Source organism: Mugil cephalus, chromosome 1 (assembly GCF_022458985.1).
Source record: "Mugil cephalus isolate CIBA_MC_2020 chromosome 1, CIBA_Mcephalus_1.1, whole genome shotgun sequence".
NCBI classification, from domain to species: domain Eukaryota; kingdom Metazoa; phylum Chordata; class Actinopteri; order Mugiliformes; family Mugilidae; genus Mugil; species Mugil cephalus.
The window spans coordinates 14,021,494-14,049,349 of record NC_061770.1 but is presented as its reverse complement, the minus strand read 5'-3'; the positions used below and the strand labels follow the sequence as shown (position 1 = coordinate 14,049,349).

The 27,856-nt window shown below is 44.4% G+C and overlaps 3 protein-coding genes across 6 annotated transcripts in view; all 3 read left to right on the top strand.

The window, feature by feature from the left end:
* The first annotated feature begins 425 nt into the window (after positions 1-425).
* ncoa6 (nuclear receptor coactivator 6) lies at positions 426-13,076 on the top strand. 4 transcript variants are annotated; one of them, XM_047578762.1, is made up of 17 exons: positions 426-537; positions 1,215-1,552; positions 1,956-2,111; positions 2,226-2,348; positions 2,561-2,680; positions 2,779-3,603; positions 3,723-3,854; positions 4,619-5,978; positions 6,080-6,198; positions 6,306-6,856; positions 6,945-7,175; positions 8,110-11,137; positions 11,486-11,542; positions 11,664-11,694; positions 12,158-12,199; positions 12,453-12,583; positions 12,695-13,076. In XM_047578762.1, exons 2-17 carry the CDS (start codon positions 1,255-1,257, stop codon positions 12,739-12,741), a joined length of 7,251 nt encoding a protein of 2,416 aa, XP_047434718.1. In that variant the 5' UTR covers positions 426-537; positions 1,215-1,254; the 3' UTR covers positions 12,742-13,076. The 4 variants fall into 4 exon arrangements, 3 of the variants coding, with proteins under 3 accessions (XP_047434718.1, XP_047434711.1, XP_047434727.1); XM_047578755.1 differs by having other exon boundaries at positions 2,558-2,680; XR_007112318.1 differs by lacking the exon at positions 12,695-13,076 and having other exon boundaries at positions 2,558-2,680; positions 12,158-12,325.
* A 1,157-nt stretch (positions 13,077-14,233) lies between these two features.
* top1b (DNA topoisomerase Ib) lies at positions 14,234-25,533 on the top strand. Its single transcript, XM_047610242.1, has 21 exons — positions 14,234-14,393; positions 14,698-14,722; positions 16,855-16,951; positions 17,512-17,644; positions 17,976-18,031; positions 18,145-18,249; positions 18,334-18,424; positions 18,517-18,602; positions 18,745-18,860; positions 18,979-19,100; positions 19,215-19,337; positions 19,420-19,607; positions 20,480-20,624; positions 20,707-20,850; positions 21,048-21,233; positions 21,740-21,808; positions 21,902-22,016; positions 22,584-22,711; positions 22,815-22,909; positions 23,054-23,203; positions 24,347-25,533. Exons 1-21 carry the CDS (start codon positions 14,361-14,363, stop codon positions 24,447-24,449), a joined length of 2,310 nt encoding a protein of 769 aa, XP_047466198.1. The 5' UTR covers positions 14,234-14,360; the 3' UTR covers positions 24,450-25,533.
* Positions 25,534-27,171: 1,638 nt separating this feature from the next.
* Positions 27,172-27,856, top strand: part of plcg1 (phospholipase C, gamma 1) — a 28,384-nt gene continuing 27,699 nt past the window's right edge. Inside the window, exon 1 of the mRNA XM_047607425.1 lies at positions 27,172-27,452. The gene's annotated coding sequence lies outside the window, so the exon portion shown is untranslated. The remainder of the gene's footprint in view (positions 27,453-27,856) is intronic.

The window sequence follows — 27,856 nt, the reverse complement described above, 5'->3', positions numbered from 1 at the left end:
TCCTAAACATCATTTTCATATTTGTGGCTTTGCCATCAAAGAGTGCCATTGTTATGGGGTTGGGGTGCCTAGTCTGGGCTAGGTAGGTGGTTCATGTTAAAGTAACATCCACACGAATGAACGTCAAGGCTAAATGTTTCCCAGCAGAATAGTGAATTATCACAAGATGGTCAATGTTATTTACTTTACCTATCACTGGACATAATGTTATGCCTGATCTGTGTAAATTACTGGTTATTAATGATTCCAAAGACCATAAAAACCTTTAAACAAACACAACTGACGGCGACAAGTCAAGTTTTAAACACAAACCCTTACAGATATTTTCTCAATAATAGATTAGTTCAGTTTTACTTCACATTTTCACCACCAGCGACAAGTCAGTTCAGACTTCCTCAATAGGGATTTTATTTTGGAAACCACTTCCGGTAGCAGCAGGGTTGTCTTTGCGCTGACTTGCTTGTGATTCATGTTTTGTTAGCTAATCTGGCGAGCAGATGTCGACCGGTCGAACGTATTTTCAGATGAATATATGTGGTAAGGCTTTTGCTATTCTCGTGTGTAATTTACTGCAGGCGACGCGTATGAGGTCGAAGTGGACGAATGGGGAAGCTAACGCGTCGCGTTTCAGTGCATTCATGATGAATTACCTGCTGTGCTATCCAGCTAACGAGGCTAACGAAGCTAAGGTTTGGAGAAGCCACCAGGAACCGCCTTGACATTCATACTATCCCGTTTCCCGGTGCAGCTAGAAACGTGTTAATTTTGTTTTCTAAGAGACGCTTGTATTGGCGTGAAAAATGCGCAGTAGCGTAGGATACCGGATATTTGTGTTCGCGCTGCGTATTTGGTCCGGTTTACGTTGGCCCATGTTTGCGTTAAGGCCCGGGCTGCTGCTGCTGGGCCGCCCACCATATTTACGGTGGTGGGTTTGTTCTGTGCAGCTTAATTTGCCTTAAAAGCAAATTGGGCAACACGTATAACAACAGTCCGCCTTACAGAGCATCTTGTGTTAAGTTCAACATCTGTGGAGGTGTCACAGGTGTGCTAACGTCATTTGTTTGGCTGACGTGGATTCACATTTATGGACGTCGTCTCACCTGAAGTTTGCAGTGGTCAAGCTATGGCCGTGTGACCTAAATCTGTCACTTCTCAGAGCTCAAATAGCCCTTGTATTCCCTCACCCTTTGTCCCATCTTGCTATGTGGTTGCAGCATAACACTGTTCAGACGTCACTCCTAGTAAGAGGGGAGGATGGTGCACCGACGCACCCCACCTGAGGAGTCCCGGGGGATGGAGAACCAGGAGCCTGATAATGAGTCGGACAGGGACTCTGGTGTCGGGGAGGACGCAGGAGATGATGCTGACAGTTGCCATGGAAGCACAGGGATGGAAGAGGAGGAAGTCGAGGGGCAAGATGGCACCGAAGAGAACAACACGGAGGGAGAAGATTTTACCGTCTTTGTCGCCTTTCAAGGGAATATGGACGATGAGGACTTCACCCGAAAACTTGAAGCTGTCGTCAGTGGCATACCAAACATGCTTGATATGGGTTAGTTCTATTTCACGGTAAAGAAATAAATGGGGGGAAAAGGAACGCAGGTGTTTTTTGAAAACTGCTCCTGCACAGACAAACTTCCTAGTACAGGCGTCTACTGATGTCATTGTTCATCTATGTTCATCTTCACAGATCTCTAAAGTTGTGTCCCCTTGGATTACTCCATATTTGTATTTACAATATCTAATCAAGTTGTTTTTTTTACACTGATCAGTACAAGATGGCATTTGATAGTGAAAAAAAAACACCCACCTATGGAGCCCTGCAAGTGGAGCATCCCATCCCGTTTTTGGCTGCTGTTGTGTGTTCAAGCAAAACATCTGCATCCTTACTTCTTTTGCCCTTCTGTAACTAATTTAAGACGTTTTTTTTCAACCTTTCTCTTGTCCTCTTGTAGGCTCAGAGAGACTACAACCACAACACGTGGAGCCGTGGAACAGTGTGCGGGTTACCTTTAACATTCCTCGGGATGCTGCTGAGCGACTCAGACTGTTGGCCCAGAACAACCAGCAGCAGCTCAGGGACCTGGGGATTCTCTCTGTGCAGATAGAAGGTAACAATGCAGGTTTCACCTTTTTTTTTCTGTTTGTTTCTTTTGACTGTTGCGATCAACTTCCTGTACTGATACAATCTTTTTTTCTCTTTCTCTATCTCTTGTGAATTTCAGGGGAAGGGGCCATCAATGTGGCTGTGGGACCAAATCGGGGGCAAGAAGTTAGAGTTAATGGACCAATTGGTGCACCTGGACAAATGAGAATGGATGTTGGCTTTCCAGGTCAGCCTGGTCAAGGTATTAGTTTGCCCCTTTAATACTTTTAGTAGTAGCAGTGCCAACAATTGATTAAGTCTTAAAAAAATGGACAGACTGTTTGACTTTAATTGCGTTTTGTATTAAAATGCACTAATCCTTCTTTACAGTGAATCTGTTATATTGTCATTCAGTGTAAAAGTGTCTGTTCATGCATACATAATGAATTAATGTCCATGTACTTCTATAAGGAGGTGTGAGGATGGCTAATCCATCAATGGTCCCCCCTGGGCCTGGCATGGTAGGTCAAACTATGTTGCCAGGCAGTAGTGGACAGATGCACCCTCGTGTTCAGAGACCACCTTCACAAACAGGTTCAAATCTTTATTTCTTTTATGTCAAAAGGGATATAGGATTTTGAATATATTATTGGTTAGACAGCATCGTAATGTATTATTATCCTTTCTCACAGACGTTATGGATCCAATGATGCCAGCCATGTCAGTTCAGCAGCAGCAACAACTTCAGCACCAACAGGCTGGTCCACATGGCCCAGGCCCCATGCCTCCTCAAGCAGCCCATCACATGCAGGCTCTGCAGGCTGCGAGACAGCTCAACCCTGCTGCACTTCAACAGCTACAACAGCAGCATCACCAACAGGCCCAGCAGCAAGCTCAGCTCTCACAACTTGGACCTAGACCTCCTTTCAACCCTTCAGGACAGATGGCTGTACCTCCTGGCTGGAATCAGTTGTCCACTGGTGTCCTTCAGCCACCAAACGCCCAAGGAGGCCCTGCCTGGAGAAAGCCGCCACCCCAAGCCCAGATGGTTCAGCGCCCACCCTCCCTTGCTACAGTTCAGACCCCTAACCATCCTCCGCCACCTTACCCATTTGGTAGCCAGCAAGCTGGGCAAGTATACAATACCATGGGTCAAGGACAGTTACAGCAACAACAACAGCAGGCAGGAATGGGCCAGTTTGCAGCACCACAGCCTAAAGGCCAACAGGCTGTCCCTGGTGGTGTTGCTGGACCACCCAGGCCCCCTCCACCGCTTCCTCCAACGTCTGGACCTCAGGGCAACCTCGCTGCCAAGTCCCCTGGCTCGTCATCATCCCCCTTTCAGCAGGGTTCACCGGGGACACCTCCCGTGATAGGTCAGAGACCTACAACCCCGCAGGGTTTCCCCCAGGGTGTTGGTTCACCAGGAAGAGCAGCCCTTGGGCAACAAGGTAACATGCAACAAGGATTCATGGGAATGCCCCAGCATGGACAGCCTGGGGCTCAAGTTCACCCAGGTGAGTCATATGTCGTAAGACTGAAAATGCCTTCATGACATGATATTCTAGTTTTTGTCAAAGGGTCATTTCAAAGTCAGGATACGATTTGTGCTCTTAAACTCAACCTCTGATTTCAGGCATGCCAAAGCGTCCCATGGGCTTTCCAACACAAAATTTTGTTCAAGGTCAGGTGAGTGCTAGCACTCCAGGAACCCCTGGTGGAGGAGCCAATCAGCAGCTACAGAACAGCCAAGCAATGGCCCATGCAGGTAAAATGTCTCCAACAATGCTTATTTGTGGGGTTATGTCTTGATGGGGAAATGTCACATTTTGTTTCACGATGCATTATGTTTTGGAAACATTTTAAAAATTGTTTATGTCATGATGAGTAAAATTTGGTATTTTTAGCTTGAAAAAAGCAAAACAAAAAACACCTGCCTGAAAGGTGTTCCTCTTATATTGTTAGCCTAGTAGTATAGCATGATTGCTAGCATATGCATATCAGTATGACATATCATAAGTTATATTTGCATGTTTTTTAGAAACAAAAATTATTAACACATAAAAATGTTTTTTTCCCTCACAGATCACAACAATTATGCAATTAATGTTATATTTAATTTAAGCATTTACTACAATAAAGCAGTGACAAAATGAATAGTTTTATACGTGAAGTTTGAGTTTATAAATTTTGAATGTCGCTGTAATATATACGTTATTAAATGTGTTAAGTAATACATGGTGTTTCTGTCACACAAGTCGTAAGGCACTAGTAAAACTTGAACACTGTTTAGGTGAAATATAAAGCTATAAAACGCTCAAGAGGAGTTCAAGACTAAGTTCAACCTGTCCAGTCTGACTGTTAGTCCGATAGTCCAATTTAAAACACCAGGTCTTAACATGCAGTTAGCAGAACGTATAATGGCTTATTGTCATTCTAGAAATGTTCTTCAGAAAACTTTAAACTCACAAATAGATGCGTTTGTCAATGAATTTAAGTAATTTTACATTTTATCTCTTCATTTTACATCAGGAGCTCAGCCATCACCCTCCGTACCAAACACAATGCAGGGACCACCTCATGCTCAACCCAATGTTCTGGGTGTACAAAGTAGCATGGCAGGTCCGCCCCCAGGTACAACTGCTGGGCCTAGTATGGGCCAGCAACAGCCTGGCCTCCAGACCCAAATGATGGGCCTCCAGCATCAGGCCCAGCCTGTGTCCTCCTCCCCCAGCCAGATGGTTCAAGGCCAGGGTGGAGGTCAGACTGTCCTCTCAAGGCCCCTCAGTCAAGGGCAGAGAGGAGGGATGACCCCACCCAAGCAAATGATGCCTCAGCAAGGCCAGGGGGTGATGCATGGGCAGGGTCAGATGGTTGGAGGTCAAGGGCACCAGGCCATGCTCATGCAGCAGCAGCAGCAGCAGCAACAACAACAGCAACAGCAACAACAACAACAACAGCAACAGCAACAGCAACAAAACTCAATGATGGAACAAATGGTTCAGATGCAAGGCAACAAGCAGGCATTTGGAGGCAAAATTCCAGCTGGAGTTATGTCTGGCCAGATGATGCGTGGCCCTTCCCCAAATGTTCCTGGTAATATGGCACAATTCCAGGGACAGGTTGGCCCACAGCAGATGACTCCGCAGCAGCAGCAGCAGATGGCTCAACTTCAGCAGCAACAGTTGCAACAGCAGCAACAGCAGCATCAGTTGCAACAGCAACAACTACAACAGCAACACCAGCAGCAGATGAACCAGCCACAGAACCAGCATGTTCCCATTGCTGGCAATGCTAATCAAGTTATAGGCATGCATGGACAACAGATGAGACTGCCTACTGGCCATCCTCTTATCCAACAACAGTTGCAACAGCAGCAGTTACAACAGCAGCAGAAACAACAACAACAGCAACAACAGGCCATGCTGCAACAGCAACAACAACAACAACAACAACAACAACAGGCAGCTCAGCAACACCCACATGCCTTGGGGGATCCCAATGGTGCAACAGGAGAGTTAGGGGTCCAACAGATGGTCCCTGATATGCAGGCGCAGCAGCAGCAAGGCATGATGGGAGGCCCTCAGCACATGCAGATGGGAAATGGCCACTTTGCAGGTCATGGCATGAACTTCAATCCTCAATTTCCGGGTCAAATGCCAATTGGGGGACCCTGTGGACAACCAGGCGGCTTTCCTGTTAGCAAGGACGTTACACTGACAAGCCCACTGCTGGTTAATCTGCTGCAGAGTGATATCTCAGCCAGCCAGTTTGGACCAGGAGGAAAACAGGGAGCAGGTGGGGCTAATCAGGCCAAACCAAAAAAGAAGAAACCACCCCGAAAGAAGAAGCCCAAGGAAGGGGAAGGGCAGCAGCAAGTAGATGGACTTGGGTAATAATTTGTATTTATTATGATTTTCTTGGTGAACATTTCAGTTTTGTCTCTGTTAGGTTATTTGTAGAATTCTTCATCCATGTATTCTCTGCCCTTAGTGGTCTTGATGTGGGCGCTGGCACGGAGGATTCTGAACTCCCAAATCTTGGTGGTGAACAGGGGTTAGGTTTAGACAACACAGGCCAGAAACTCCCTGATTTTCCAAATAGGTCTACAGGTAAAATATTCACTTGTAACTTCTATTCACTTTGTACTATTCTATACTTTTCAAAATCTGGTTATCAAATTGTTTTTATTTATGTTACCCATAATGCTTTGACCTAGGCTTCCCTGGCCAGCAAGGAGACCAACGAGTGTTGCAGCAGGTACCCATGCAATTTATGCAGCAGCAGCAGCAGCAACAACAACAACAACAACAACAACAACAGCAGCAGCAGCAGCAGCAGCAGCAGCAACAACAACTACAGCAACAGCAGCAGCAGCAGCAGCAGCAACAGCAGCAGCAGCAACAACAGCAACAGCAGCAACAACAACAACAACAACAACAAATTCAGCACATGCAACAGCAGCAGATGCAGCAACAGCAAATTCAGCATCAACAGCAAATGCAACAACTGCAACAGCAGCAATTACAACAACAACAACAGCAGCAGCAGCAACAACAACAACAACAACAACAACAACAAATTCAACAACAGCAGCAAATGCAACAAATGCAGTTGCAGAGTCTTCAGAATTCTCAAGGGCAGCAGGGGATGACAGGCCCTCAGACACCAGGTCAAGGCCAACCCCAGATGCACCCTCATCAGCTTCAACAGCAGCAGCAGCAGCAGCAGCAGCAAACCCAACAGCAACAGCAGCAAACCCAACAGCAGGTAATATTGTCCCCTAATGTAAAGGTTTGATATAACCGCAATCATTTTTCTCTCCTTTCTCCTAATTATTTTTTATTTTGCATTATAGCAACAACAGCAAATGATGATGATGCTGAAAATGCAAGAACAGGCAAAGAACCGCATGCCCATTCCTCCAGGAGGGCAGCTCCCTCCTCGGGGTATGGGCAATCCAACTGAAGTTCAAAGACATCCATCACAGCAAGGAAACATGCCTGTAATGATCAGCCTTCAAGGACACGGAGGAGTACCACCGTCACCTGACAAAGCCAGAGGGATGCCCCTTATGGTGAACCCACAGGTGAGAACGAAGTCCTGAGGAACCATAATGTACAGAAAACATGACTGATCACCAGGGGTGTAACAATTCGATTTGATTCACGATTTGTGGTTGCCGATACAATTCAGGGATGATTTTGGGTTATTTAGAGCGATACGATCTGAAATGATTATTATGGCCCAGAAGTTTGACAACCACATGTCCGTTTCTGTTTATTATCTCCTCTTTTGAGCGCTGACGTTCTCACTCCATGCTGGTCTGTTGACAATATCACATGGTGGTGGTGACCGATGCTGCACGTTAAATCATCCGCGTTTTCTTTTTGCTCAGGTCACTGTGTGTCACTGGTGAGGCAAGGGGAATGTTAACATTAGCATATATATTAATTTTGCCATTGACGTTGGCCGTAAGCTGATTTTGTTTGTCCAGTTTTACAGTGTTTCTCAAGTAAATACTCTTAAGTGGATCCTCTGACGTGTTTAATCCAATATGTTATTTCCTAGTATCGATACAATCGGTTGATTACCTTTTAAAACGATATTAGATCAATGTATGTTGTCCAGAAGGCCAACTTGCCGAGTACAGAGCTATGTAATTGGATCGTAGGAACATAAATCGATTCATCAATGTAGTGGATGAATCGTTTCACCCCTACCGATCACACAATGCGTATTTAATTTATTTATTGTTTCGTGGGATTCAAATTAACTGATAACTGAATTAATAAAAAGCACAATTATCTGAAAAGAGCACATACAATTATGTGATAATAACTTGTGACCTTCCTGTGACCACTCTGTCTAAATATTTCTCTATGTATCATTTTATTTTTCCAAAAAATACACATATATATTTATACATGGTTAAACACTGGCTTTACATGACTTGCATTATAACGATCTGCATGTTATTTATTTGGTAGTCAGTTGCTCACTGCTTGTATTTGTCATTCTAGCTTGCAGGAGCTGCACGAAGAATGTCCCATCCTGATCTAGGGCAGGGTCCACAGGGCACTGGATCTGAAGAATCAACAGGTGCCCACTTGAAGCAGGACAGGCCTGGTGGCCCAGAGATGGGGGGACAGCCTGGAAATGGGACCCAACAGATTATCACCAGTCAAGGCTCAAACACTCACTTGATGAAACAAGGTCCTGGGCCACCACAGATGCCTCAACACACCGGAGCAAGTCCCCAGCAACAGATACCTGCGCAGCCCCAACAGGGAGGCCCCATGCCTGGTCTTCATTTCCCCAATGTCCCTACAACATCACAGAGTTCGAGGCCTAAAACCCCCAACAGAGCCAGCCCCCGGCCATACCATCCCCTCACCCCAACTAATCGTCCACCTAGTACTGAACCCTCTGAAATTAATCTTTCACCGGAGAGGCTGAATGCATCCATTGCAGGATTGTTTCCTCCCAAAATCAACATTCCTCTGCCTCCCAGGCAGCCAAACCTAAACCGGGGATTTGACCAGCAAGGCCTTAACCCAACTACTCTGAAAGCCATTGGGCAGGCACCCCCTAGCTTAAATTTACCAGGCAGCAACAACAATGGCAGTACAGGTGTAAATAACACTAACAGTCAGCAGCCTTTCTCTGCTGTCCCTGGTGCAGGAGCTGCAGGTGCTAAACAGGAAAAACAGCCTGGAGGGCAGGGTAAGAGGGCAAGTCCTAGCAATAGTCGGAGGTCAAGTCCAGCCTCTAGTCGCAAGTCAGCTGCCCCAAGTCCAGGAAGACAGAAGGGGACAAAAATGCCTATCACTGGCCCTCCTCACCAGCAGCAGTTAGTCAACCCGCAGGGGCAAACAATGATGCTTGGTCCTAACTCTGTACCTCCAAGTCCAGTATCTATGCCCTCACAAGTGAGTGGAGGTATGGAGGCACAACAGACACAGTTCATCCCCCATGGGATTCAAGGGAACCCTGCTGATGGAGCCAGGGAGAGTCAGGGAATGATGATGGCAGAACAGCGACAGATGTCCCAGTCCCAGCCCCAGCCACTGCCTGTAAGGGAGTTGCCAAATCCCCGAATGGCAAGTCCCCGTCTGCCTGCACTTCAGCCTCCCAAACCTGATGTGGAACTGCAGGCTGGCACAGCGGATAGGCAACCAACACACCCAGCACCTGTGAAGGACTCTTCACAGGACTCACCATCTCTCAGAGCAGCTCCAACGTCCCTCAACCAGTTACTGGATAACACAGGTGCTCCCAATGCGCCTAAAATATTGCAAAGTAATACCGTTAGGGACGCAGTGGGAAAGGACAGCCCCACATCTGCTTTGGATTCAGACAGACCACTTCACAGTAACTCCCAGAGTACAGATGTGTCCACGCCTGTCCCTACTACTGCCACTATTAGTCAGTCTGAAGTTAAACCCAAACCTGCTCTCGCAGTTCCAAGCAGCAGTCCCAACTTGCAACTTCCTTCAATTCCCAGCTCACAGCCTTCCACTAATGTTAACGCTAGTACTTCTTCCAGCTTTAACCAAAACTCCATCTCCAGTCTTGGTGCCAATTCCAGTCCAAATGTAAATCCAACACCTACCATTTGCAGCACAGTCAGTACTAACACTAATGCCATCCCAAGTGTAACCCCCAACCCGGTCACTTCCAGTCAGAACAGTTCTGCCTTAACTGTCAGTACCAGTTCTAACTCCAGCTCTGGTGTAAACCCAGCCAGTTTGGTTCTAAAACCAAGCCCTAGTCCTAAACCTGTGACAAGTGTACACTCTGTCATACAGATCCCTGCCTCGTCAAGCACCATTTCTCCCAACCAGATCACTGTTTTCGTCACGTCCAACCCCATCACTTCTGCTACCACCCCACAGGCACCCACATCTATGGTCTCATCTATGGTGGCTGTCCCCAACAAGAACATTAGACCCCAGGACATCCGACAGCAGAGCCCTGGCCCCCGACCTCAGTTCATCACAACCCCTGTATTTATCAATCCAATTTTCCAGGTACCAGGTGCGTCTGTGGCCCCCAATACAGTGGTATCACAGTCAGTCACCATGGTGGGGTCTATCCAGGTGTCCCCCACAAATATCCAACTTTCTCCTGCTCCAACCTCCACCCAGTCCTCAGGAGCCAACGTGATGAGCACTCACCCTGCTAGAACTGCAGTTGGACAAGTCCAGATTGCCACTAGTATGTCCTCTACAGCAACAGTAGGTTCTATCCCAGCTTCTCAGCAAATAAACCCAGGGGTTACCAAAACAGAAAACCCTAGTGAGACAGGTTCTACTCAGAAATCTGCTGTCCCAGTTCATCAGCCATCTACCCATCCAAGTCCCTCAGCACCATCTCCCTTTCAACCACCTCTGAGTTCTCCTCCTCCTTGCTCTAGTCCTGGGGCTGTTAACACCATACGAAAGAGTCCCACAACTACATCTCCCACAGTACAGTTGAAAAGCAAGCCAGCACAAAATGCTGCAGTCGTTTCTGGTACAGCTGATTCCCAACAAAGTCCTGTAGAAAGGCATGCTCAGGGGCAAACAGGGACTGTACCACCAAAAGTCTTTCATCCCCCTGCTAGTTCTGCTGTTCTGGTTGAAGCTCAAGTTCCCCATACTACTGCTGTTGCTACAAACATTACCTTGCCTGCAGTCTCTTCTCCAGTTCCTGTTCCTGGACAAGTTACTGTTCCAACTCAGATTATTGCCCAGGCTCAAGTGCTGGCACCAGCTTCAGTTTCAAGCTCAGCAGCGGCTATAACTTCTCAAGCTCCTGCTGTCACTGTAGTTGGTGCTACCACTGGTGTCTCTCCTTCTGCCTTGCTCTCTACCGTTGCTCCTGTACAAAGTCCTGTGCCGTCCATTGTTCCAATTGTTGCCGCACCTGCTCAGGAGGTTTCCTGCTCCACATCCCCTCCAGTTGCTAATCCCAGCATAGTTCCACCTGGCCAGTCCGACTCCCCAGCTATGGAGCTTCCCATGCAACCAGTTGCAGCACCTGCTGAAACCACTCAAACTACTCCAGGTAAACATACGACTGGTACAAAATCGATTGGACATGTATCAAGTAAACAGGACCAAGGATGCAGTCTAGGCATGATCCTCAGCCAGGTTGAACTGATGACTTTAGTACACTTTGACACTGCTTTGGTACTAGTTAATTAATGTATATTATATTAATGTGTATAATGATGAAATATTTAGTATTTTTGCTTATTACCATTTTGCCCAACCTTCTGTCCTTCATAGATTTACATAGCTACATTTATATAGCTACTTAATATGTGGGTTTTAGTTACACACTCATTGCAATATATTATGATTTATTTATTTAGATATATCAGTTTAACTATGTCATGCTTTCATTCCCCAGCACCTATTGAACAAGAAGTTGCACAGTCGCATGAACCTGTTGCCACTGAGAAGACTGGTAAGTGTACTTGCTGTTTTAAAAATCTCCTTTGAATAAACAGTGGCAACAACACATGATTTGACATGAGCTACATGGAAGTAGGTGATTTAGAAATAATGATTTTGTTTGTATTGTTCAGGTGAAGAGGCCTCGGCAGGTTCTGAACAAGGGTAAGATTGCTTTAACATCTTTTTATCAGTTACCATTGATGATTAGCTGTTTAATGCTTCTTGGGGTAGGGTTTTTAAGGTATCTGTTACTATTGATCTTTGAAAAGCTGGCTTAATCTTAAGACTCATGCTCAACCTTGAAGAAGAAATGCTTAGACATTTCAAGTTCACCTGAAACTCAGGGAGTTCATTTGGTTGGCCACGGGGGTACGTGGTGAACACAATGAGCCACATGGCCGCGGCACTTATGGTATGTATGATTAGCATGCAACATTATAAACATACTAATGCATGTCAAAAATCTCAACAAAGAACAGTGTATGACAAAATACATTGTACCTCTCCACTGACCTTTATGGTCATATCTCTTTTCCTGGGCATTGTAATAATATTATGGGGGAGTGAAACCATGTTTTTTCAGCACAGTTTATAGTTTACCGCTGTTTTTCCACTTCTATCACAGATGGGCAAAGAAAAGAAAGACGCCCATCAACTTAGTCCCAAGGTATGTATTTTAATATGTTTGTGCTGCAAAGACACAAGCAGTGGTCATGTCGACGTAGTGGATGCTGTCGGGATGAAGACGGACAGTATCTGTGGTAGACGAGGAAAAACAGCAGAGTCCTGATTGGTATTATATCTTTCTCTGACTAGAGCAGAGTTAAAGAACACCCTTGCATATTTAGTAACGCATCCTTGTGTTGTCCTTCCTTCCCTTCTTTCTTGCTGTTTGTTGTTGTTCTGTCTGGTTCTCCCAGACCTACTGTGGAAAAGCCCAAAGGTCCAAGCAGACGTAGCTCCAGAGCAGAGAAAGAGGTGGAAGAGGAGCCGGTAGACAGCGGTATGAGGAAGAGATCGGCCAGGCCTGGAAACAGTACTGCTGTAAAAGGTAGAATAAAACTACCAGCAGATTTAAAGGGCAGAATACCTATCACCACACGTGTTTCACATATTACTACTTATCCCCTTACGTACTTGTGCTTTTTTGTTTTTTTTACAGAAACTGGAGCAAGCCCCACCCAGGCCAAACGAAGGAAGTCTAAATAGGCACAACTGTTGTGGTTGTGGTAACCTGTGAAGTGTACTGTAAATGTTTTATTTCCCTCTGTGAGTCAGTTGATAATGGTTTCTCTGGCCCAGATTATGAATTTTTGCTGGAGGAAGAATCCATGTACAGATTGTGTTAAGAAGAATTATGAAATTGTTTTGTCCATGCTATTATGTGAGACTGTAGTTAGAATGTGTGCATAGAGTTTGTGTGAATGTGCTTTTTATATTAAATGCTGGATTAAGTCACGTGAAGACTGATAATGGAGCTTGTCATTACTGTATAATTATGTGTAAAACTGAATTAAATTTTCTACTGCTTTTGCTCTGTGAAAGTGTGTCATTTGATTCGTGCATCATCCGCCGAAGGTTGTTGTCCCTTTTTCGATTTAGACTTGATTTTGAAATTCTTATACATTACGTATTCGCTCAATTGCCGGTTCATTAGGTGCACTAGTGAAAACATTTGCTCCTTCGTGACTGTTCACGTCCCGTTTATGTTTAGACACATTAAGAAAAGTGGCAATTCAACTCATTTTGGAAGACGTGGTTTGTGGTGATGTTAACTTGGATTGAATTAAAAACAAACGTGTGTTATTTGTGTGGGATTGTCAAAATAATGGGAGCGTGTGTTGCTACTACAAATTACAGCCTCCATAATAAAATCAGTTGAATCAACAGCTGGGTTATTTTAACCAAATGCTGAATGCTGTGATCTTCATCACCCTGAGATTAAAAATTGTGGAATGGCTAAACTAGAATACACTAATCTTTTGGCAAGTAAGTATGCTTCCTCGCATGTGTATAATGTTATATCACTGGTTGATAACTTCCATGTGGGGTAGGCATTTTACTCTGGTGTTTTTTTTTTCCAGGAAAAGCCATAATAGCACACTAATAACACTATTATTACATTATTACTCCTGTACCATAATGATTAATATGAGGTGATGAAATGTTTAGTAGCAAGAGAAGGTTAAACACTCACATCGTCTGATGCTTGGAGATTGATATGCCGATCAGGCATAGCATTTTGACCACCTTCCTAGTATTGTGTAGGTCTCCCATGTGCCTCCTAAATAGACTCATCAGAGAATGGGCAGGGGTCCTCTGAGGGTGCCCTGTGGTATATGGCAACAGGATGTTGTCAGTGGGGGGGTCTTTGGCTCCTATGGGATGAGGGTGCCTGGTCTGGTGTAGGTGTGTGCTTTATGTCTAAGCAGCACCTATGTCAGGATAAAAGTTTTTCTAGCAGAACATTGCATCGCCACAAGATGGTGAGCGTTATTCACCTTTCCTGTTAGTGGTTTTAATGTTGTGGCTGATTGGTGGACAATAAAAAATAAACAACAAGGTTCTCTTGAAAGGAGACAGTGTCCACCCTCACCTGCAATACGGTCTTGTTATGTATGGACCATGCCTTAGGCTGCCTGCATGGTAGAGATCACTGCACACTGTTCTCTCGGTGTTTAGGTTGGTGCTGGGCATGCGCAGTGAGCAAACATCGGGACTCCATTCCAGGCTGTCAGTAGTGAGGGTTCCCTGAGCCTCGCATCCTCAACAGCTGCTGTCTGCCTCCGATAACTTTACCCTGCTTTACAAACAGAAACAACTTGACCATGAGCGGGGATCATGGACGCGGAGACACTCAGGTAGCTCTCGGCCAATAATTACAATTGACGTGTGTCTGTTTTTGATACAGTTTGTGTCAATCCCTCGGCCATAACTGACATAACACGAGTAATAACCGCCAGGAGATGAAATAACGGCAAAGATAAGCTGCACTCTTTGTTGTTTTAAGGGAAACTTTTAAATTACGTGCACCGTAGGATTTTATTTGTTCTCGTAAATTATATTCCTGGGGTACATTTGTTATCCTTGCTGAAACTTGAATAACCGAGCTACCGGCATTTTTAAAATTGAAATATTAAAAACATATATTTTTACTATTTTCAGGTCAATTCTGGATCTAAAGGAACAGGTAGGTCCTCTGATGGGGAGTTTTGTTCTCACCGACTCTGACTTCTAGGCTGAATCGTGTCTACCTGTCTACTATTAGTTTCTAAAGGACAGAAATGGCGTCCCAGAGACTAAGTCCCTTCTCCTCCACTCTCTTGCGGCTATTGTTCAAAAAGAGGGTCTGAAACGAGCCCTTGCCGCCCTCGTTTTTCTAACCTGACGGGGTATTCGGAAAGGGCCCGGCGTCGTGTTTGTTTTGCATGAATCAGCTGTGAAATATTTACGTGCATTTGCGGCGAATTTTGGAGCCGAAAGTGGTCGAGTTGAGGCTGAGGACTTAGTCTCTGCGCCATTTTCTTTTTCTGTATGTAGCAGCCAGGGCGCCGATCAGTGAGCCAGCTGTCTGCCGTGATATGGAGGCGAGAGCTGGGCCCTTATCGCCTCTCCCTGCCCGCATCTCCTCCCCAGCCACCTGCACCCTGCCTCCACCTCAGATTAAGAGGCGTTCATCCCATTTTCATCCTACGCAGGAGTTTGAAACTCCAAGTCACATAGGAGAAAAGTTGCGCTGCATTATTAAAAACATATGCCCCGAGAAGTCATTTTTTGCCCAAATTACTGCCTCCACGCAGCAGCAGCCTCTGTCACTCTTTTACTTTACAAAGTTGAGAGCACTTTTTTTTTTTCCTTTTTCTTGAAGGGGTAATTAGCTGCCTGATTTAAAAGAAAGCGAAGCGGCCGGTGGGAAATTATTTGATTTAGAAATGGCATTTCATATAACAATAGCAGGTAAACCTGTTATTAAACTGCCATGACAACAGGGAGCCACCGGGTGATGATCAGGCCTTCCTCGGGAGGGATTTGACTCAGCAGGCAACATTTCAATATTAAGGCTCATGCAAAATTATTACAATTTGACCACGCAAGGGTGTAAAGTCCGCTCAAACTAGACTAAGCTCCTCTCCTCCCTTCTCCTCGCATGTGCAATCCTTTTCATGTTCAGTTTGAAAACCCCTACAAGATCCAGCCAAAAAAAAGGAAAGAATATTATGAGGCTAAAGATTCAATATTACAAATAATAAACCCCCCAACTGCCCAGCACCGACTTAGCTAGAGTATTAGAACTTTAAGTTTAATTTCGTGAATGTGCTTAATTTATAAATTTATAAGAGGGCTTGATGTTTTTACTGCAGATGTACTTTATTACAATCAGATAAATAAAGCGACAGTTGCAGGAAGATAGAATAACATATCATTATAAAGAAATAAAAATCATTTTGTTTGCTTTATTATTAATTTCCTTCCAGATAAAGGTTTTATGCTCAAAAGATAAGATTGGGTGAAACCACCCAAAAAAATAAATAAAAAAATAAATAAAATGCTTCCTCCACATGATGTTCAGCATTCGTTTAAAATGACTGAGACCGAACTGTTGATTCAACTGTGTTCTCATTTTCAACACTGTGGTTTGTAGAGCTATTATATCAAATGTGTTGTGCTGCGCCGACACATGTTTTTATTATTTCTGAAACCTCAACTCAGTCAGTGGGCTAGTACAGTCACGTTAGCTTGTGCATGTCTTACTCCACTTCTGATTTATTTCCAGATTATGGTTTTATGTTCAAAGGATAAGGTGCTGATTATTGCCCAAGAGTATTTTGCAAACCTCAACTAAGCACGGAAGAAAATGCTGCCTCTAAATAAATTCCTCGGTCGTAATGATCCAGTGACATATTGTTGCGTAGGAGCAATTATCTTTGGCACGTTTTGCTGTTATGGAACATAACACATTTACTTCTGCTGGAGAGTAAGCCCTACTTGGAGCCTACTCCTACTCTGGAGATTTATCTCCCTCTACCTCGCAGCAGTCGCCTGTGCAAACGCTGACAGACGTTTTGTCACGGTTCACTTCACTTTTGTTTTCAACTACGAGGCTCGTAGATTAGATTGTGGAGCAACAAAGGAAGCTGTATGTTGTGCTATGTTTTCGTCCTTTAGACAGCGCTCCTACCGAGACCTGCAGTTTGTACCAGTTATTGACTTTTTGCCCTCCGCAGACGACTTTCTAAACCGTGCCGACTTTTAAGGGTGAACAGCCGCAAGCGAAATGCCGATTGTCAGATAATACGTGTTGATCTCTGCTTTGTATTGTAGACTCTCACAAACATAAAGACAAGCACAAAGACAAGGAGCACAGACACAAGGATCACAAGAAAGACAAGGAGCGAGAGAAATTCAAGTACAGCAACAGGTAGGGTCTCTTTTTTCTGCTTCTCACAAGATCCATTTTGTGTGTATATATATATGTATATATATCTATTTATATATATATATATATATCGCCTAAAGTGTTTTGCAGTGTTAACTCTGTTTTCTCATTGCAGTGCTTCACTTATAACAGACATTTGAATGAGTTGAATAATGACTAGTCCATGCATTTATATGCAGATTCTAACAATATGGAACATATAAATAGGCAGATTTAAGAGCTGATTTAATTACAGCTAATAGAATCCTGCCTCGAAATCCACAACTATGAATGACATCTGCAGAGCATTTGTAATGTGAGCCATTGTGGAACATTTGTGATGGTTTTCCTTTTGTCTGGTAGAAATACTTGTGGCCAGCAGTGCAGTAATAGAGTTATTACCGTGGCCGTTCTTATTGACCGGTGTCCACGGCCGTGTCGTCGTACTTTGGAACCGATAAAGTGCACGTTGGCTGGTGGTCGGCTCTTCGTGGACGACGTCTTTCGACGGCGTTTGGCCTGTTGCACTTGATCTCTGACCTCCGTGTCTTTCTCTGTTCCAGCGAACATAAGGAGCACTCTGAGAAGAAACACAGAGACAAAGAAAAGCTGAAGCACGGAGACGGCAGCTCAGACAAGCACAGAGAAAAACACAAAGAGAAGGACAGGGACAAAGAGAAGAGGAGAGAGGAGAAGGTCTGTGAATGGGTAGTCAGTAGACCTTTTTACGATTGGGTGTTTGTCTTTGTTTTGCCACTGCGGCGGAATAATTATTTTGTCACATTGACATGAAAGTTTTGTTTTCTCGTGACTGTCTAATAATTGTTTGGCGGCCTCAACACAGCACTTTGAGTTTTGTTTGTGTGTTCATTCCAGAGATTGTCCCCAGGAGAAAAAAAAACTAATAACCACACAAATGCCCTCTGTAGCCACTCAGTTAACTCTATATTTAAACTTCATAACTTGTTTAAAAACGGAAAGTGCCAGACAAAAATTATGATCTGAACATTTTCATTGTTCCTCCCAGATTCATTCATCCCATTCAGACAAGCCTAAAAAGGAGAAGGAAAATGGATATGCAAGGTAAGCGGCATCACTTTTGAGTTATAAAGCAGCCCCGTTAAACCACAAGTCGTTTTACAAATTGAGCTATTGCTTCATTTTCATTAATTTCATATTGCCTTACTGCTGCTCAGAGACACAAGTCCTGCACCCATTAAGAGCGAGCCCGAAGAAGACAACGGCTTCTACCCCTCCCCACATCACTACAAGACCTCCAAACGGGAGTACGATGATGAAGAGTAGGTGTCTTCCAAAATGACCCAGAATTGTCTGCAGTCTTTAATCCGAGGTGCGGTTCACGTTAAGGGTGTAATTGTTTACAGATTTGAGTACAAGCCAAAAAAGGTCAAGGTGGAACACGACAAAAAGGCAAAGAAGAGGAAACATGAGTACGAAGAAGACGCGGAGGATGAGGTCCATGACGTTTTTGTACTTTACTGTAATAAATGCATTTTTTTTTTTTGCTCTGTTGATGGATTTTTTTTCCCCCCTCCAATGTCTTTTAGGACGTAAAGCACAAAAAGAAGACAAAAGACAAAAAGGGAACAGAGGGAAAGAAGGCCAAGAAAGAAGAAGAGGAGAAGTGGAAATGGTAAGACAATTTTGTGGACAAATTGTTCTTTTCCTCAGGAAATTGCAGATTGAGGACAGTTAGCTGGTATGCAACCGCCACTGAGAAGGAGATACTCCGTTTTTCTTTTCTCTCGCGGGCTGTTTTTGTTTGTGGTGATTAGGTGGGAGGAGGAGAGATACACTGATGGCTCCAAATGGCGTTTCCTTGAGCATAAGGGGCCAGTGTTTGCGCCACCGTACGAACCCTTGCCTAGCAAAGTCAAATTTTACTATGATGGTGAGTCTCCGTGTGTAAACATTACATCTACTACTGTAATCTACCGTATTACTACTACTACTACTACTACTGTAATCTGTTGGTCGAGGTTACAATGTATAATTCTTTGGATTTGTAGGTAAGCCTATGAAACTTAGCGCTCCTGCAGAGGAGGTAGCCACTTTTTTTTCCAAGATGTTGGATCATGAGTACAGCACTAAGGATATCTTTAGGAAGAACTTCTTCAAGGACTGGAGGAAGGTGAGGAGATTGGGCATAAAAATAATCAGGTAGTGCCTCACGTGGAGCACACAAATCTATGAACCTGTGAAGTTTAAAGTGGGTCCAATTCTGATGCGTTTTCTTTTATTTTAGGAAATGACATCAGAAGAGAAGTCTCTGATCACTGACATGAATAAGTGCAACTTCAGTGACATGAATGAGTACTTCAAGGCCCAATCAGAAGCTCGGAAACAGATGTCGAAAGAGGAGAAACAGGTAGGCCTGAACCAGTGGAGACTCCCCCTACCTCGAAAGAGTTGTGGGATCCCTCATTGTATTTTTTTATTACACTCTGTAGAAAATCAAAGAGGAAAACGAGCGGCTCCTCCAGGAGTACGGTTTCTGCATCATGGACAACCACAAGGAGAGGATTGGAAATTTCCGCATCGAGCCGCCGGGGCTGTTCCGGGGACGAGGCGACCACCCGAAGATGGGCATGCTGAAACGCCGCATCAGACCCGAGGACATCATTATTAACTGTAGCAAGTGGGGAATGCCATTACCATCATTACCCCCCCAACCCCCCACCCCCCATCCACCCCCTCTGACTGCCGTGTCTTTTAACATTTCAGCTCATTTTTGGGTGCATCAGTAGAGCATCGATTCTGTCAAAAAGCTGCTGAACTCATTGTGTCTAGTACTGAACTGTGCCACAAGGTGGACCTGTCAAACCATTGTTAGCGAGGCTGTGTGAGATTACACACTCTGATTGTGAATTAGAAGATGAGATCATGCATGTTTGTGAACACATCATCGTCCTGTTCTTCACCTCTCTCTCCCAGTTTGACCCCTCTATAACTATCACACTGTGTTCGCTGGATATACTTATAGATGGCGGAAGCAGTGTTGTCTTTATCCGTTTTTCCCTGTCGTACGCCTTCGGGACATGTTTGAGAGATTATGCACGGGCTAATTTGTAGCAATTAGTTGCCGTCAAAGAGACGACAAGAGGACAAGAATGTACGTGCTGAGACATGCACAGGATGGCAGATTTATCACTGACACACACTTGCACACACGCAGGCTCTGTGTCAAAGGTAGCCTTCCTGTCAGAGTGTCTGTGCAAACAATAAGACGACCCAGGGGAGGACGTGTTGACCCCCACACACTCGTCATAATGGGATATGTCTTACTGTAGTGATTCTCTGCTGTATATTATTTTCTCATAGCTGCAGCGTTAGCAACGTCAAAGTTCATCCCGGACTGGACCATTGGGTTAGACACAGATTAAATTTGTCTGTGTTAAACAATGCATTTTAATTCACACAAAAGTAGAAGGTCAGCCATAACGAGTAAGGCGACACTGCAGCCCACTCTCGTTTTGCTCCTGTATAGTAAACGTGCTTCTGTTTCCGCAGGGATTCCAAGCACCCTAAACCTCCCCCGGGGACAAAATGGAAGGAGGTTCGCCATGACAACAAGGTGACCTGGTTAGCATCTTGGACAGAGAACATCCAGGGCTCCATCAAATACATCATGTTGAACCCTAGCTCCAGGATCAAGGTACACATGCTCTCACACCTCAAGCCAGTGGCCTATTATCGGTCTTCCACGGATGAAAACGATTCGTCCCGTTTGTGTGCAGGGGGAGAAGGACTGGCAGAAGTACGAGACTGCGCGGCGTTTGAAAAAGTGTGTGGACCGCATACGTAATCAGTACAGAGACGACTGGAAGTCGAAAGAGATGAGGATCAGACAGAGAGCTGTGGCGCTGTATTTCATAGACAAGGTGAGTAAGAACGCGGTGAAATGCGACTAAAACATTAAAAACACCTACATACAGTAAATACAGTATCGTCAGATTTATTGACACGCCTGTTTGGATACGCAGCGGTTGCAGAGAGTGGCTGTAGAGCCAAACCCTGAGCAAATGTTTCATCTTTTAAGTCATGACGATGATCGTGATGGGTGGTCTTTCCTCTACAGCTGGCACTGAGGGCGGGTAACGAAAAGGAGGAAGGTGAGACAGCGGACACCGTCGGCTGCTGCTCTCTGCGGGTCGAGCACATCAAGCTGTACCCCAAGATGGACGACCAGGAGTACGTGGTGGAGTTTGACTTCCTGGGAAAAGACTCCATCCGTTACTACAACAAGATCCCCGTGGAGAAAAGGGTGAGAAATTAGAAAGAATAAGAAAGAGAGGAGAGTTTGGTGCAGGAATGAGGAACACAAGACACAGATTAGATCTGTATTACAGTACAAAGCTGTGATTTGTGTTTTTATGAGGGTGGTGCTGGTTGTGTATGTGACAGATATGGAATTTAGTGTTAATGAGATAATACGTTTCTAAGCTGAGTAGGATGTTTTCACAGGCAGGTGATCAGATGCGAAAAGCTTTCCGTCAGCTCCGGCTCAGAGGGTAGTCTGTTTCCTGCTATTACCGTAGCGTACTCAGCCACACACACATGCATATAGGCACACGAGGAATGTTTGTTTTTCAATCGCAAATTCTTCAACACGCCTATTTGGACTTACTCACAGGAACACTCACTAACCTGCAATCAGCAAACCACCTGCACTTGTCATCATGAACACAAATAAAACTACACCCTCTACTGGCAGAAATGTGACATTGCAGGCATGGAAACTTAATAAAAATATGTTTTCATTCTTATCAGGTCTTTAAAAACCTCCAGTTGTTTTTGGAAAACAAGCAGCCTGAAGACGACCTCTTTGACCGACTGAATGTAAGAAATACACATTAATATCTGCCATCTGGGTTTCACCATTCACTTTTTAAACTGTTCTGCCCTTACACACTTGTTTTGTGTGTCCTGCAGACTTCTATTCTGAATAAGCACTTACAGGAGCTGATGGATGGACTAACAGCCAAGGTTTTCCGAACCTACAACGCCTCCATCACTCTGCAGCAGCAGCTCAAGGAGCTCACCTGCCGTGAGTGGCAGCATATTCGTGCGGTCACACAGCAGCTCACCCGAGTTATTTCAGATGCTGGTTTTATCAAGAGTCCATCTCTTAAATGCGTTACGTTACGACGTAACCTTCCGTGTTGGGTTCATTTGAGTTTATATCCACTTGTTCTAACAAAGACAGATAATAGAGAAGAGCCTGTGTGTAAATAAACCTACTCGCTCCTGCTCCTCTCCCACAGGACAGGATTACAAAGGGCCTCGTAATGAAATATTCAACGTGGAACATAAACTCGTGTACAATAGAAAAATGCCTGACAGGAACAAATAATCAATCAAAGTCTCCGTGTAAATCAAGCTCCTCGCCCCAGCTGCTACACAAATAAAATGAATTAAATTAAAATATGGGGAGATTAATTTACCCTAAGTTGTAAAGTTGTGTACGCACACTGTATTTGTAGGCCTTCCCATACAGATAATAACTACATTTTGACATATTTTGGGTAACTGTATCAAAAAGTCGTCTTCCTGTAATTTATTATGCCTATGAATAGCATCTTCTCTTTCCTTGTTGTTGTTGTTGGGTCTTCAGCTGATGACAGCATCCCAGCTAAGATCCTGTCATACAACCGAGCCAACCGGGCAGTGGCCATTCTTTGTAATCACCAGAGAGCTCCTCCCAAAACATTTGAGAAGTCCATGCAAACCCTCCAGACCAAGGTGAACCGCCTGCATCATGCCTTTTTTTTTTTTTTTTTTGATTTTGTTTTGGTGCCTCTCTACTCTGGGTTTTCTTCACCCACCACGTTTGTTGTGGTTGCAGATTGACGACAAACAAAATCAACTCTCTGCAGCCAGGAAGCAGCTGAAGGCCGCCAAAGCCGATCACAAGGCTTCCCACGATGACAAGAGCAAAAAGTAAGACAGTGTGATCACTACTGGCAAGTAGTGGAGGAGTTTAATCCGTTATTCAAGTTGTAAGGGAAGAAGGGTTTTTCAGTCCATCAGTATAATTTGTCCTCTGTCTGTGTGCCATTTTGTGTTTCCTTTTTACTCTCTCAGGGCAGTGGAGGTGAAGCGTAAAGCTGTGCAGAGGATAGAGGAGCAGCTGATGAAGCTCCAGGTCCAGGCCACAGACAGAGAGGAGAACAAGCAGATTGCTCTGGGCACCTCTAAGCTCAACTACCTGGATCCACGCATCTCTGTTGCATGGTATTTGTGTTGCGCAACACACATCGCTCATCACTGAACCAGTATTTGCATATAGTTGTTAATGTGGTTAAAAAGACAGTGGGTGAGGTACATACTGTAGCACAGGCTTGCTGTCTTTTGGCGGGCGGGTGTTTGTTCAGAGGGCATATCTACCTCGGTGACAGAAAGGCAGGAAATACTCTTGCATTGTAGGAAAAGGAGCAGCACAAGCAAAAAAGCTAACGGCTGCAAAAGGAAAATAAGAGGAAGAAAAGCGTGTGAGCGCGAGGAACAATGGGGTTTGTTTCTGAAAGCCAGGGAGCGTCACTAAACAACACTCCTTCCTCCATGTGGGAAGTCAATGAGGAGCTGTCTGTGGCTGAATGGAGAGGGCCAGGCCTCAGAGAAGGGGAACAGAGGTCCGCCCTCCCTAACCGATGCCCCACAGCTATTTATGGAGAGCCTCCTCCTCAAGTACAATGGATACAGGAATGCTCCATGTTTTCCCTGGTTGTAGGACATAAGGGATGGGGGTCCCTCCGAATAGGGTGGTCCATGGGAACCTGGCGTGCGCTGCAGTATGTGTGACATTATGGAAAATAAAGCTGGAAACGTAGTGACAACAGACTGTGAGCCCATTCAAACTAAACTAAACTAAAGAGAACAGGTCTCCGTTGTCAACACGGTTGATGAATTAGTGGTGGTCCACTTCCCTCTTTGAAGTTAAAGATTTATCTAAAGTATGTCCAACCTCTGGCTCAATGTCAATAAATAGCACATGAAATTATTGAAAGGAAATTGTTTATTATGTTTCCAAAGCAGCCCGACAAGAACTGTGTCAACATATCCTTTTCTCTACAGCTACTCAATTCTTGTTTCATGTTATACTGTGATACACTCTAGATAGATAGATAGATAGATTACTTTATTCATTCCCGTAGGGAAATTAGCCAGCTAGTCAGCTTAGGTTATTGTAGCTATATAGGTTTTGTGTCTGGATTCACTTCATTCCACTCGTACACCTAACACAACAAAAGAAACTAATTTATCAGGTTTAATTCCACTCAAAAAAAAAAGAAAGAATAGTCGCTGTATTTCCACATCTTGTTATTCCAGCAGTCATTCGTTTGCTTGGAACGTGTCCATCTTCTCTGTCCTCTGCAGGTGCAAGAAGTGGGGCGTTCCCATTGAGAAGATCTACAACAAAACGCAGAGAGAGAAGTTCGCCTGGGCGATCGACATGGCGGAAAAGGACTACGAGTTTTAAACATACGTAACATCTGATCTTTTCTATGCCTTCGATTATAAAGATGGTTTGTAGTTATTGTCAAATGATTCCACTGTGTGGTTACTGCAGGGCTGTGAAAGACAAAGACTTAACTGAAGCTGTGACCACAGGTTAATAATCATTCTGTGTGTACATACCTGTAGATCGGTTGAGTATGGGAAAATAAGTCATGAACTATTTGACTAAAGTGGCCAAAAGGGCACCTCTCTTTTAGGAAATTTTACAGTAGTGTGTATGTAGCTGCAGCTGTCCGCTGGTCCCACAATTATGAACACGTGAGTATTACCTTTTGTCCAATGAAATGTACTGAAGTTTGTAAGCCATCAGATTTATGGAGGAATTCTATATTCTCATAGAATAACGAATTAACAGACGTTTTTATGGGAGACTGTGAGAAACAACAGGAGAGAGGCAGTAATAGGATGAATTTCAATTTGCGCCAGTTTAGTGTGAAAGATTGGTACAACAAAACGAGTCTGACGGAGTGATGACAGCGTGATCACATGATTATTATTAGCTCACAGAATGTCATCGTTTTCCATTTAGTTTGCAGTTTATTTCAGGGATGTACATATTTTTGCCATTTTTCAGTAAGTGTATAATTAAGTGTTTTATAAAATGCGTGCTGTATGCGTCGTCAACGGAAAGCTCTTCATTGCTCATATGCAACTTTTATGTGTGTGTCTGTGTGCGCGCGCGCGTGTGTGTTGCTCCTCTGTTTTATAATAACAATGAATCAATGAATGAACAAGGCCTAATGCTGATCTAGGTTACTTGAAACGACTGAAAGTACAACATGATGTTTTGCGTGCCAGAGCTAAAAGGCACTTTTTCTTCTGACGGAGGGGTGTGGATTTTTGCCAAAAAAATATCACTGTCACTGTAGTGTGCTGTTTTCGTATTGCTGTGATAAAGCAGAGAGTGTCTTTGAATCCATTTCCCAATGTGAACAGATATTCATACTTTTTGTCGTCAATATTTCTTGCTACCTGAACGTTTATCACACATTCCGACTGGCTTATTGTTTTGAGCTTTGTAGTTTTCAGAATAAAACATCAACCTTGTCCTTTTTGACTTTGTCTTTTTTTTTTGCTTCTTTTCACTAATGTGTGTGAAATGGCTACTGAAACGAGCAAGCCCATCCCCTGACTATACAAAGAGAAACATAATCCTGTCAGAGAGATAATCAACTGCCTGTGAAGACATACTCCAGCAATTCATTTATCAGTATTGTCCTTTGCTTTCACACACTATCCCTGTTAAGATAAGCGATCAGCTGTGAATGCCGTCTTTTCAGTATAAACCTGTGGTGTTGGTTAAGGGGAGGTGATGATAAAGTTATCTGACGAGTTGTGATGATGTTTTTTGTTGAGGAGACATCTAATACTACAACAGTTGCAGGGGTCTGCGTCTTTAAGAGGCCGAAAAACTGGGGCTTCTGCTGGAGGATGAGTTGTCTTAAAGCTGACGGGAAAACTGCAAGTTCATACCAGAAGTGTTGCAAGTGTCTCCAAAATTAAAGCCCACGCTTGTATAGTTAAAAGGCCGACGTATTAAAAAAATAGTTCAAACTCCAAAAGGCTACAGGAGAGCATTCCTGCCACACCAGAACAAAACAACCCGTAAGTATTACGCCATAATGTGATAAGTTTCACAAATATTTTGTGGTAAATTGCTATAACACTTACATTTTATCAAGTTATAGGGATGCAATGGCTCCAGTCTGAGAGTCTGTGACCACTGATGGGTTAACCTGCCAAAAGATGAGCCTGTCTGAACCAAGCAAGGGATAACTTAAATGTTTGTATGAGTTCACTAAATAACAGGATATAGCAATGAGACACATTGCTGGCCACTGTACTGTATACTGTATAATAAAGCTATAATAAGAAGAGAGTAAACAAATCTTTATTTAGTCAGGACTGACCGAAACCATGGTTACAAAGACAATAGGGGTAAATAATGACACACATGTGTTATTTATAAAGCACCTCTCATTAAAAACCTCAACGTGCTACAAAGTACAGTAAAAACCCAGAATAGACAAAATAAAAAAAGTGAAGGTGTCCAGTGACACTGGAGGTTAAGAGCAATGTGGAAAGGCCTGTCTGAACAGGAAAGCCTTAAAGCCTCCAGAGATTGGTGATTCCTCAGATGGTGAAGGAGGGAGTTCCAGACACGAGGAGCAGTGGAGCAAAAGGCCTCTCCCATGGTCCACATGCATTTCTGTGCGAAAAGTTGGGAACAGTGCAAAAAAAGGTGTCTGACTAGTGGTGGTTCCAGACCATGTATAGTTAACTGGACATTTTTACATTTTTACAAGGGATCATTTAAATTGTGGCAGTGTACAGTCTGATGGTTGTGGGGAAAAATGACCTCCTGAACCCCTCTTTTTGAGAGCAGCTTTATATTCTATTCTGGAGGTTATGGGGAGTCAGAGGAGGTTCTGGAGAATGGGTGTGATATCCACCCATTAGGGCAGCACTGTTTTTTTGCAGTAGTCAAGCCCGGAGGAGACAAAGACGTGGAAGAACTACGTGTGAAGATGTATCTTGTAACAGTTTTTTTTATGATGGGTGGATGAATTTTCTTCATTTTATTGTGAAAGGTCGCAGCGGAAGCGTGCTTTTTGACGCCGCCGGTGCTCGGCTCGACTCGGCTCAACTCGACTCGACTCGGCTCAGTTCGGGGGGGGGGGAAGGGCCTGCGCTGCCTGGGTCTGAGAGAGCAGACAAACTTGCGTAGTCTTACCACCACGGTTCTCGGTGTCTGCCTTGCCTCCCCCCTCCGTGGACGACCGGAGCGGACAAGAGGAAACTGGGATTGTTATTACCGGGAAGGCGGCTTCTTTCGGGGACCCTACGATGATTTAATTGCTGAAAGACCCCGGGGTCTGGGAGTGGGAGGGAGACGGAGAAACACGAGAGGAGAGAGGAGCAGCCTCAGCCTTTGGAGATGTGCGGTCGGGCCGAGATTGCGGCGGTAGGTAGTTCCAGCAGCAGCAGCAGCAGCAGCAGCTCCTGCGACGTGTTGTTTTCTGGCTCTTTATTTTTTTCCTCCCTTCTCCTCGCACGATACAGCGGACAAAGACTGGGAAGAAACAGAAAGACAAAGCAGCCACCGCTGCCTGGGCTTTCTTTCTTTCTTTCTTTTTCCTTTCTTTCTTTCTTTCTTTTTTTTCTCCCCCAGCCATGGTTTTGTTCCTGTGGCCCAGCACTAAGCTAGCTCACACCGGCCCCATCTCCACGCCGTGAAATTAGCCACACGGCTCTTGTTCCACTGTTTTTTCCCCCACTCCTGCTTCCATTTCCCAGTTTTTTTTAAAAAAAAATGTTCAAAGGAAACTTTGTACTCCTGCAGCAGGTTACATGCCTGTTGGTGTCTTT

What these genes read in the sequence shown, in the direction of transcription:
- ncoa6 (XM_047578755.1), top strand. Translation starts at nt 1,255, where the DNA reads ATGGTGCACCGACGCACCCCACCTGAGGAGTCCCGGGGGATGGAGAAC. An exon ending in TCGGCAGGTTCTGAACAAGG is followed by an intron (nt 11,695 to 12,157) that starts GTAAGATTGCTT and finishes CTTCTATCACAG; the next exon opens with ATGGGCAAAGAAAAGAAAGA. An exon ending in AAACAGTACTGCTGTAAAAG is followed by an intron (nt 12,584 to 12,694) that starts GTAGAATAAAAC and finishes TTTTTTTTACAG; the next exon opens with AAACTGGAGCAAGCCCCACC.
- top1b (XM_047610242.1), top strand. Translation starts at nt 14,361, where the DNA reads ATGAGCGGGGATCATGGACGCGGAGACACTCAG. An exon ending in AGTCAAATTTTACTATGATG is followed by an intron (nt 18,861 to 18,978) that starts GTGAGTCTCCGT and finishes TTGGATTTGTAG; the next exon opens with GTAAGCCTATGAAACTTAGC. An exon ending in GCTCAAGGAGCTCACCTGCC is followed by an intron (nt 22,017 to 22,583) that starts GTGAGTGGCAGC and finishes TTGGGTCTTCAG; the next exon opens with CTGATGACAGCATCCCAGCT.